The sequence below is a fragment of the Oncorhynchus kisutch genome, linkage group LG12, assembly GCF_002021735.2.
Source record: "Oncorhynchus kisutch isolate 150728-3 linkage group LG12, Okis_V2, whole genome shotgun sequence".
Classification (NCBI taxonomy): Eukaryota; Metazoa; Chordata; class Actinopteri; order Salmoniformes; family Salmonidae; genus Oncorhynchus; species Oncorhynchus kisutch.
The window spans coordinates 37,942,738-37,955,240 of NC_034185.2; the positions used below are offsets into that span (position 1 = coordinate 37,942,738).

The window sequence follows — 12,503 nt, forward strand, 5'->3', positions numbered from 1 at the left end:
ACCCGAAGCCCTCGGGAGCCATGTGATGTCCCGTACACGCTTTGGAGACACGCCTGAAGAACGTCTGGCCTCTTAATGGGATACAATAACTTTCTCACCAACTTCTCCTCGTTTACGTTACAATCCGAGCTGACATGGAGGACCATCTTTCTGACCCCCCAACGTCGTTCTCATTCGTTTTTTGTTTGCTTGTTACTGGTGAGCGCATAAAAACAGTCTGTGTGGCCGAGAAACTTTGCCACCTCCATCGCCGAGTTACCGACTTTATTCTGTCGGAAGCCCCAGTCTCTTGAAGGCTCTCACCAAAAACGTTGAGTGACCTGTCACCGCCGCGCACATCAGCGCAGTTCCCCCACGCGTCAACCATCTCTGGATCCGCATTGTTACTCACCAAAATCTTCACCGCCTCCAAGGCAACCTTTTTCACAAGAAGTAACTGAGCTCAGTGCAGCCACTCTCGTCTTGACAATTGACGCTGGCGCCTCTACGGAGAACTACTCCGGAAGTTTCAACATGATGACTAAACCGATAGAATAACGTTGTAATGTAGGGATATGTTGGAGAAAAGGCCTTCCCTGTCAGGAAGAGCAGGTTTGGTGTAACCTCTCTCTCCCAACCTGATGCGCACCACAAAAGCCCGTCAAAGTGGTGTTATTAGCGAAGAAAAGCCATGGAGTTGCCAGGACAATGCTAACATCATTACCATACTTTTTCACGTTTTCGAATGGTAACTAATAGTTGAATTATGAATAAAGCGCTTCAGATGCTGCACTGCCTGTTTGTATGTAGTGGTCTGGGGGGCTGTAAATGAATTTAGCGCTTGTTGAATCTGATTATTGAATGTGGAACGTGAACAGTTTCCACCGCTAGCTCCTGCCAGGGTTCCATGTTAAGGGATAGACGTGTGGGCGTCCCCCGGAATTAACCCTGTAACCATTATGAATTAACCCTGTAACCAAGAGGAATTAACCCTGTAACCATGTGGAATTATCCCTGTAACCATGTGGAATTAACCCTGTAACCAAGAGGAATTAACCCTGTAACCATGTGGAATTAACCCTGTAACCATGTGGAATTAACCCTGTAACTAAGAGGAATTAACCCTGTAACCATGTGGAATTATCCCTGTAACCATGTGGAATTAACCCTGTAACCAAGAGGAATTAACCCTGTAACCATGTGGAATTAACCCTGTAACCATGTGGAATTAACCCTGTAACTAAGAGGAATTAACCCTGTAACCAAGAGGAATGAACCCTGTAACCATGTGGAATTAACCCTGTAACCATGTAGAATTAACCCTGTAACCATGTGGAATTAATCCTGTAACCATGTGGAATTAACCCTGTAACCAAGAGGAATGAACCCTGTAACCAAGAGGGATGAACCCTGTAACCATGTGGAATTAACCCTGTAACCATGTAGAATTAACCCTGTAACCAAGAGGAATTAACCCTGTAACCATGTGGAATTAATCCTGTAACCATGTGGAATTAACCCTGTAACCAAGAGGAATTAAACCTGTAACCAAGAGGAATTAACCCTGTAACCATGTGGAATTAACCCTGTAACCATGTGGAATTAACCCTGTAACCATGTGGAATTAACCCTGTAACCAAGAGGAATTAACCCTGTAACCATGTGGAATTAACAAATCCAAAAATAGAAGTTAATTACATAATACATTGAATTTGAGCAAAAGACCATTCCTCCAGCTCCTAAAAAAAAAACATGTTAATGGTGGGCTCTTTTTATCCCTATAGGCCAATAAACAAAGAGCCAAGACGACAGGTTTTATTTTACACCTGGATAGTTTATTGGTACACATACTATAAAACAGTATTAAAGGAACAGGGTAACAACAGTATTTTCATTGCTATAAGTTCGACAGTAGGCCTACGATATAAATACAAAAACACTCACAGGATGGTCTGTATGTCCACAAAGCTACAGTCAAAATAGAAAAAAAAGAGGATATACAAATCGTAAAGGAAATCAAAAAGGCGACATTGTTCAGCGAAAATAATCTGCTTTCTCAACAAACTAGAGAGCAAGAGGTTACATGTCGTACAGGTCACACATAACAGAAACATTCAACTAGTGCAAAAAACATATCGTCTTAAACTACACACTATATTTAATATATAATATATATATATTTATATACCTTTATATAAATAACCCCTTATTTTGGCATTTATCATTCGTAAAATAATTTAAACGTCCTAGCAGACATTGAGTGGCACATATGAAAGCAATGGAATAAAATATAAAAGCACTTTAAATTTTTTTATTTTTTAAAACTCGTAATTCTGCACTAGATATGTGGCAAGAGGGTTCATTCCATGTAGTGTGAGGTGCTAGAGAGAGAGAGAGAGAGAGATAATGAAATGGACTGAAACAGAAAAGACGAGAGGAAAAGAAAGAGGCCAGGGGTTGATAATTGTCTTTCCCAGAAACCAACAGAAGTGCACTATTCCCCAGCCCTTGATTGACAGGGTCACCGGTGAACACCTTTTTGGTCAAAAGTAATTAACTACATACATTCCCATATATACAATACTCTCTCTACACCAGTTAAGTAAAACTACAGCAGAATTATACAGCAGAACGTTTAAAAGTACAAAAATCCGTAGGGGTTGTTGTCACTTATTGTGTAATATCTGTTTTGGTCAATCTTTGCGAGTGTAATGCCATGCAGTATGAACGCCTGACCACACATTTGTCTGTCTGTGTACACAGTATATGCACACAAACTACAGTACCCATGATTACTTCATAACAAAGCTCCCACAATGCATCTCTCACTAAAATGGCCGCCTGTCCAATACTGTCACTGCCAGAGGTTAGGCTACCCTTTACCCAAATCTAACGTTCACCATAAGTGGGATGAAACTATATCTGACCCTAGATCAGATGTTAGGCGCAACTTCATCCAACTCCATTGTGTCATCATGGCTGAGACACAGCGAGCTATGAACCTCTGTTAAGTCCATCCTTACTGTCTCTACAAAACCAGAAACAACAACAAACTAGTACTTCCTGTCCTGACATGGTCTGTTTTGATATCCACTCCGATAGCCAATGAAGTGCTTTTCTACACAGCTATGCTTCATCACCGATAACACGGCACAGGAATATCTGGTTTGAAATTAAATCAACTAGAAACGCCCGCAAAACATACTGTTCTGAGCTGCTAAGGGATGTGTCGCCAGCTAGCTCAGAGGCCAGTAAAGGGAATTAATAAGCTTGTAAAAACCATGTAATAAGCGTGTAATAAGCCTGTTATTACCATACCTAATCCCCCTGGCTATGGCACAGGCAAGAACAGTACAGGGATTATATTGCAGCTGAGGTACAGTCAGAAGTGCATCTCAGAGCGCACACCATTTTAAACAATGTTTTCATTACTGAGGAATAAGCAGAGCTAGATGGGTGTTTCATTTACATTAGGCTGCTGTACTTATCGGGAGTCAAAGGGTCTATGAAAACACATTGTAGTGTATAGATTGTTGAAAATGGGTCCACGTTGGGAGTTTATGAAGACTTATTACGTTTGCCATTGACAAGTACAATACATTAACTGGTTATTTCTGAAGTGGCTAGAGAGGCCAGTGAAGGAACACTGGTCGATACAGTCATACCCCCTGCATACACTTCTGGCGGTGTGAAAGAATCAAAGAATCTCAGGTGTAGGCTTTAGGTTTCTTGGGGTGGGGGTGGGGGGTGGGGGGGGGGGGGAATCATATAATACACATTCTGATGAAATAAAAAAGTGTGCATGAAGGACAAGCCGCAGTGTTAAGGACTACCTGACGTTGGGTTTGGTTTCTCCGAACACCGTTCATCCAACGTTTATCTTCATCTTTTATTTAGATTTCTTACATTCTTATCAAAACACAGAGAAACCTAGTGCACTGCTACATTTTCCAATTCGGTTATGATGGCCTACCACATATAAAGTGCTCAGGACATTACTTCAACTCTTGTGTAGCATACAGTATAATTCACATATTTTGTGCTGACATAAAATTCATAACTAATATATACGTATTTTCCCCGTCCCATATTCTGGTGCTGTTATTGATACCCGGTACCATTAAAAATACAAAATAAAAGTCTTAAAAGAGTTTGAACAGAAAACATGATCTGTTAACTTCGGTTTGAGCCGTCATGACAACAGAAAGAGCAGACGTGATAGTACGTGTGTGTAAGTGTGTTGTCTGTATCGTTATGTATGTGTACAGTGACTATTGATCATATCTGCAAACATTACTTCCATTAAAAACAGATTAAAAAAAGAAGATGGATGGATGGAAGTGTATAAAAAGCAGATCCGGGAATGGTAGAGTGGTGGAAAAATGGAAAGGTGAAGGTTGGTTGGGTCTCTCAATGTTTCGGATGTCCCGCCCACCTTCCAACAGCAGTCACTCGTCTTACTGTCAATCACTGGTCTGCACCAATGGCTCCGCAGCACAGGGGAGCTGGGGATGTCTCAGAGTGGGGTTTTCAGTGGAGGAGTGGTTGGAGTGAAGGAGGGCAAGGTTTGGGAATAGCACGTGGGATAACTGTAACTGAGAGAGTGGTCAGAGATGGGAGGACAGACCCTGTGTAGGAAGTGGTTCATTGCAGAGGGAGATATACAGGGATAGAGAATTATGAACTATGACAATATTGCAGGTTGAGGATGAAAGGCGGAATCTAGGGTGTGTGTGTGTAGTGGGGTGTGTGAGTGTGTCTGGGTCTCTGTGTCAGTTGTTTGAGAGGGCAGTGTCTGTGTGTGTGTCTCAGGTGCTAGTGGGGGTGTTCAGACCACTGTGGCTGGTCTGGGCAGTGTGTGTGTTTCTGTGTGCGTCTCAGGTGGTGGGAGTGGTTAAACCACTGTGGCTGGTCTGCGGTCCATCTCCTCCTCCAGCTTCACCATCTGCTGGATGTCCTTGGCCTAGAGGGAACCAACACACACACACACTGTTACACACACAAACTGTTACACACACACCTCCCAATGCAAGAATCCACACACAGACTCCTACCAAAGGCAGGTACAGGATTCGACAGTGTACTACAGCAGTACAGTCATTTCTTGATGGAGACTACACTAACAGTACAACTACATAAACTAGGCCCGGTCCCAAATGAACCCTTCCTGTCCTGTCCTAGTGTTGCAGCATAATGTGACATGATATCCAGGTGTCAGGAAGACTCGCAGTGATTAGCCGCAATGGAAGGTCTCCTGGGTCGTTGTGCTTTTTAATGCTCCCATGACTCATCATAATGATCAATGACTCATGTAGACAGGACTGACTGCTGACACCCTGAGTGCTGCATGTTAAAACAAAGACGAGCGCTCTCTCTCTCGCTCTCTTTCTCCCCCCCCCCTCTCTCTCTTTCTTCCCCCTCTCTCTCTTTTTCTCCCTCTCTCTCATAGAATAACATATCATCTGTAGGTAGAAAGGACCTGCAGCGAATCCACTTGAACTAAACAGAGCAGATACCATCAGATTCAACAGAAATAGGGAAACTGGAGTTGGAAAAGTTGACCAATCAAAGCAAAGTGGGGAGGGACTGGGAATATCCAATGATACACACTAGATCTGTGGTCACTTTAAGAAAGGTCGAAAGGAAGGAAGCATCATTAGTATTGGAGCAGGGTGTTACAGTGGTTGCTCAACTAAAAGTTTTTCTGCGGGACTTAGTGGTAATTTTTGTTTTAGTACGGTACCCTGCGTCACTGTTTCATTGCTCCAGACCACCATAAGGGGGAGTTAGAGCACTGATTATTCTTTTGGGTCCCAAGGCGCTACTGTGTCTCTAAAAATACACTTGTTGTTTTGTTACTACTAAAACTGTTGTTACACTAAGGGTTTTATTCTAAGAGAAACTTAGACTACAATTAGAGTGTGGAAATGTTAGGATTATTTTGTTCTTACTGTAGTACTGCAGCCTACTACTAAGCTATTATTATTAATTATAGATTTATTATTAACCCTGTTTTTCACAAGCGTAGCAGGCTGTAAATTCTGCAAACAACATTTCTAGTAGGACAATATATATTGGTCATGGCTCCCGAGTGGCGCACAATGGGATTGCCTTGCAGTTCTCCAGCTGTATCCACTGACTAGGGAAACGCTGACTAGGGAAACGTTACCTGTTCTTTGGGTCTATCTGCACATTCAAACTAATACAATATAACGATTAATTGTCAGACTGCACAGATGCCTAATAAACAAATGCAGGCGGCTTCTATCTTCAAAATGCTTTAAATGCTTTATTATCCAAATGTTTAAAATGCGTGTGGGCGACCTCATGCAACCGCACAATGTCAGATGAAGCATATACTGCATGTACTGTAGTGTTTCTTCATCAGCATCTTTATGCTTTCGTTAATAAAATAATGATTAAAATACTCTTTCAAAATGCAGATGTCTATTTCCTTACGGATCCATAGTGAATTACTATGGGAATAAATATCACTGAATGACAGAAATATTGGAACAAAGTAGGCTAATGAAGGTAAACAAATTGTTGCTTACTGGAAAATACTCTTTCAAATACACACGGTCACGTTGTACAGCGCCATTATGGCTATTAGCAGGGCTATTCGAAGGTCAATAGACTTGCCTAGAAGGAAGGTAGGGGGAGAATTCTAATTTCAAATGCATTTCTTAGTTAGGTTGGCTGCATCACATCCGGCCGTGATTGGTTGCAATTTCAGTTTAATCCACGAGAAAAGACGTAACAAATAATACAACAAATATTGTGGTTAAACTCAAATATCCTAATTGATAAAAATGTTTTATCAATTGGAACCTTTAACATGTGGAAGGGGGGACAATTATTATTATGTATCACATCCGACCGTGATTGGGAGCCCCATAGGGCGGCGCACAATTGGCACAGCGTTTCTCTCCCTCTAAAAACATTAATACATGTTTTGGCCTTTACAAATATTATTTTGCCCATTATTCAGATTACACTCGCTCACTTTCGTTTTTATGAAAATTAAATCATCTCCAAAATATCATTATATATAATCAAGTTGATGGCACAGTCACATATCCCGGCACCTACATAAAGCTGAGTTACTCACTCATTCATGGCTTTGGACCAAAATAAAAAAGTACAAACATTCTTTCTGATAGACTTAAATAAAGAAATGTTTTGGTTATCCTGACCTGGACAATATACAGTGCCTTGCGAAAGTATTCGAACCCCTTGAACTTTGCGACCTTTCAGGCTTCAAACATAAAGATATAAAACTGTATTTTTTTGTGAAGAATCAACAACAAGTGGGACACAATCATGAAGTGGAACGACATTTATTGGATATTTCAAACTTTTTTAACAAATCAAAAACTGAAAAATTGGGCGTGCAAAATTATTCAGCCCCTTTACTTTCAGTGCAGCAAACTCTCTCCAGAAGTTCAGTGAGGATCTCTGAATGATCCAATGTTGACCTAAATGACTAATGATGATAAATACAATCCACCTGTGTGTAATCAAGTCTCCGTATAAATGCACCTTCACTGTGATCCGTCTCAGAGGTCCATTAAAAGCGCAGAGAGCATCATGAAGAACAAGGAACACACCAGGCAGGTCTGAGATACTGTTGTGAAGAAGTTTAAAGCCGGATTTGGATACAAAAATATTTCCCAAGCTTTAAACATCCCAAGGAGCACTGTGCAAGCGATAATATTGAAATGGAAGGAGTATCAGACCACTGCAAATCTACCAAGACCTGGCCGTCACTCTAAACTTTCAGCTCATACAAGGAGAAGACTGATCAGAGATGCAGCCAAGAGGCCCATGATCACTCTGGATGAACTGCAGAGATCTACAGCTGAGGTGGAAGACTCTGTCCATAGGACAACAATCAGTCGTATATTGCACAAATCTGGCCTTTATGGAAGAGTGGCAAGAAGAAAGCCATTTCTTAAAGATATCCATAAAAAGTGTCATTTAAAGTTTGCCACAAGCCACCTGGGAGACACACCAAACATGTGGAAGAAGGTGCTCTGGTCAGATGAAACCAAAATTGAACTTTTTGGCAACAATGCAAAACGTTATGTTTGGCATAAAAGCAACACAGCCCTGAACACACCATCCCCACTGTCAAACATGGTGGTGGCAGCATCATGGTTTGGGCCTGCTTTTCTTCAGCAGGGACAGGGAAGATGGTTCAAATTGATGGGAAGATGGATGGAGCCAAATACGGGACCATTCTGGAAGAAAACCTGATGGAGTCTGCAAAAGACCTGAGACTGGGACGGAGATTTGTCTTCCAACAAGACAATGATCCAAAACATAAAGCAAAATCTACAATGGAATGGTTCAAAAATAAACATATCCAGGTGTTAGAATGGCCAAGTCAAAGTCCAGACCTGAATCCAATCGAGAATCTGTGGAAAGAACTGAAAACTGCTGTTCACAAATGCTCTCCATCCAACCTCACTGAGCTCGAGCTGTTTTGCAAGGAGGAATGGGAAACAATTTCAGTCTCTCGATGTGCAAAACTGATAGAGACATACCCCAAGCGACTTCCAGCTGTAATCGCAGCAAAAGGTGGCGCTACAAAGTATTAACTTAAGGGGTCTGAATAATTTTGCACACCCAATTTTTAAGTTTTTGATTTGTTAAAAAAGTTTGAAATATCCAATAAATGTCGTTCCACTTCATGATTGTGTCCCACTTGTTGTTGATTCTTCACAAAAACATACAGTTTTATATCTTTATGTTTGAAGCCTGAAATGTGGCAAAAGGTCGCAAAGTTCAAGGGGGCCGAATACTTTCGCAAGGCACTGTATAAAGTATTATAATAGCCCATCATGGGCTGTTAGCAGGACAATATTCCTTTACCAACACCTCTCTGTAGTTTGATACATTGTGCAAGGCAATTGATCAAGATTAAAAACTTTGTGGATGGGGCCTTCCGAGTGGCGCAGCGGTCTAAAACACTGCATCGCAGAGGAAACTGCGTTGCTAGAGACGCTGGTTCAAAACCCGTGCCGGCCGCCACCGGGAGACCCACGAGGCGGCTTTAATTTAGAATCCTCCAATCCTCTCAATGTAATTATTGGCGGAGAGTCACGTCATTGAAAAAAATATTTTAGATATACTGTAGGCCTACCGTAGGCAAAGTTAGTCTCACTAGTGTTGAGTAACGTGCTGTTAAAAGTGGTGTGGGTCTTATTTATAAAAAAAACATATTGAAGTTAGAAGCAACAGGATTTGAAGCAATGAGTATTTCAGCATCGTTTCGCGCTGCTCTGAAACAAGGATGGGGACTGGTCTTGATAAATCAATGAGATTTTGATTTTCACTGACTCTCCGTTTGGGTATTCGTTACACTACAATTAGGGTGTGGAAATGTTATGCTCTTAGAACTATAGCCTACTCCCGACCGTCACGTCGTAAAACGCCATATTTTCCTAACGAAGTGGTGCAGCGGTCTAAGACATGGTCTAAGACACACAAACTGCGTTGCTACAGATGCTGGTTCGATACCCGTGTCGGCCGCCACCGGGAGACCCATGGGGAGGCTTTTGTTTTCTCTCCCTCTAAAAACAGAAGTAAATAATTCTGAATAACAAACTGGCTTTATACACAAATTAGTGAGAATGTCTCATCCCATGTTCAAGAATGGCCTTTTTCCTCACTCACTCTAGGTTAAATGAAAACCAAATAATCTCGAAAATATATATATATTTTTTTAGCAAAGCGATTATAATTACTATGAATTAATTTACAATTATATTAAAGCCCATTAGATATTCTCACAGACCACATTTGCTACAACAAAAAATACCCCTTAGATATTAACTTCTTGGTGACAGGGGGGCAGTATTGAGTAGCTTGGATGAATTAGGTGCCCAGAGTAAACCGCCTGCTACTCTGTCCCAGATGCTAATATATGCATATTAGTAGTAGTATTGGATAGAAAACACTCTGAAGTTTCTAAAACTGTTTGAATGATGTCTGAGTATAACAGAACTCATATGGCAGGCGAAAACCTGAGACAAATCCAACTAGGAAGAGGGAAATCTGAGTTTTGTAGTTTCATTTAAGTGATTGCCTATCCAATATGCTGTGTCTATGGGGCCAGATTGCACTTCCCAAGGCTTAGAGCAGATGTCAACAGTCTTTAGAAAGTTGTTTGAGGCTTCTATTGTGGAAGGGTGTCAAATAAGAGCTGTTTCAACAAGTGGACTAGGCTGAGGCCAATCAGTTGTTTACTGCGCGTTCACGCGGGCGTGCCGTGCCTTATTTTTCCTCTGTAATGAATACGCTATTGTCGGGTTGGAATATTATTGAAGATTTATTATAAAAAGACCCTAAGGATTGATTGTAAACATCGTTTGACATGTTTCTACAAACTGTAATGGAACTCTTGACTTTTCGTCTGGATTTTGCGCTCGCGCATTGTGCCTTTGGAAAAGTGAACTAAACGTGCAAACAAAACGGATGTATTTGGACATAAATATGGACGTAATCTAACAAAACAAACATTTCTTGTGGAAGTGGGAGTCCTGGGAGTGCATTCCGACGAAGATCAGCAAAGGTAAGTGAAGATTTATAATGCTATTTGTGACTTTTGTTGACTCCACAACTTGGCGGATAACTGTATGGCTTGCTTTTGTGGCTGAACCGGTTCTCAGATGACTGAATATTGTGCTTTTGCCGTAAAGCTTTTTTGAAATCTGAGCGGTTGCGGTTGCATTAAGAACAAGTTTATCTTTAATTCTATGTAAAACATGTATCTTTCATCAAAGTTTATGATGAGTATTTCTGTTATGATGTGGCTCTCTACAATTTCTCCGGATGTTTTGGAGGCATTTCTAAACATGGCACCAACGTAAACTGAGGTTTTTGGATAGAAATATGAACTTAATCGAACAAAAACATTCATGTATTGTGTCATCTGATGAAGATCGTCAAAGGTTAGTGATTAATTTGATCTATATTTCTACTTTTTGTGACACCTCTCTTTGGTTGGAATATGGCTGAATGCTTTCTGTGACTAGTTGCTGACCTAACATAATGGTATGTTCTGCTTTCGCCGAAAAGTTGGATTAATAAGAAGTGTATCTTTAAAATGGTGTAAAATACTTGTATAGTTGAGGAATTGTAATTGTTTTGAATTTGGCGCCCTGCAATTTCACTGGCTGTTGGCGAGGTGGGATGCTAGCCTCCTGAACAATCCCAGAGAGGTTCATTTAGAATCCTCCAATCCTCTCATGCTCTTAGTACTGTATCCTCCTCCCGACCGTCACGTTGTACTGCGCCATATTTTCCGTTCCATTCTAACGGAAACCCTGATGGTTTAGTTTTTCCTGTAATAGAAACACCTTAATATTAATCAAATTAATTCAGCTAAATTTCTTTAAATCAATCCCATATAATTTGTTCTTACAAAAAAGGTTTTACATTCTATAGTAATGCCAATATTGAAGAATTTCAAATGCTTCTCAAAGATGCCCTCTGGTGGTCAAACTAGCACTAACTAGCATTAATGGTAAAAATGGCTGACAATTAAATAACCTGCCATAGAATTCTGCAGCAGCCCGCAAGGTATGACGCAACTTTTAAAGGAGGAACCACTGTATTGTTTGATTGGAGAAGGGTACATTGAGAGAGGGATGGTGGATGAAAAGAGGGAAGGAGAAGATGAGAAAGAGGAAGATGGGACGGATGGAAGCGCCTACCTTGACACTGTTTATTGGCATGATGTGATTTCAAAAGCTGTGCAAAAAAGAAGCAAATCATATTATAAAAGGGATGAGAGAGAGAGAACATACATGTAACATACATGTACAGGCCATGACGAAATGACGACAAACAATGCAACTATGATTTATTTGTGTGCTAATCTGATCCTAAATCAGCGGTGAGTTACCTGCTCATTGAACTTGTCCAGTTCCTCTAGCTGTTCTTTCTGAGACTTCTCCAGTGTCTCCATCTCCTTCTGATGCTTCATAGCCAACTGGAGATGGAGGGAGAGAGGACAAATATGGAGGGAGGAGAAAGACGGAGGGAGGAGAAAGATTTGATTTATTATTTTACTCACTTTTATTTATTCAGGGGAACCGAATTGAGACCAGTGTCTCATTTACAACGGTGCCCCGAGGACACAAATTACATCAAAACAGCAACAGCAGAAATATAAAAAACTACAAGACAGCTATAAATACATTACATCAGGTTATTACAAGTAATAATAGTCAATTGAAACAATAACACACTTCAGTGAACTCATTTAACAATAGGGTTCTAAACTGCCAGGGAATCCAGGTGTAATTTGTTTTGTAAGGTGTTCCACAACCGTGGTGCATTAAAACTAAAGGCCTTGATCGGGAGTCCATTAGGGCGGCGCACAATTGGCCCAGCGTCGTCATGATTAGGGGAGGGTTTGGCGGGGGGGGGTGGCTTTACTTGGCTCATCGCGCTCTAGCGACTCCTTGTGGCGGGCCGGACGCCTGCAGGCTGACGGCGGTCATCAGTTGAAC

The 12,503-nt window shown here is 41.1% G+C and overlaps 1 protein-coding gene across 1 annotated transcript in view; it reads right to left on the reverse strand.

Moving 5' to 3' along the window:
• Nucleotides 1–1,792: 1,792 nt before the first annotated feature.
• The window catches only part of LOC109900392 (1-phosphatidylinositol 4,5-bisphosphate phosphodiesterase beta-4), a 162,647-nt gene continuing 151,936 nt past the window's right edge, over nt 1,793–12,503 (reverse strand). Inside the window, 2 exon segments of the mRNA XM_031837514.1 lie at nt 1,793–4,942; nt 11,894–11,980. Coding sequence (XP_031693374.1) covers nt 4,874–4,942; nt 11,894–11,980 — 156 coding nt within the window. The 3' untranslated portion in view covers nt 1,793–4,873.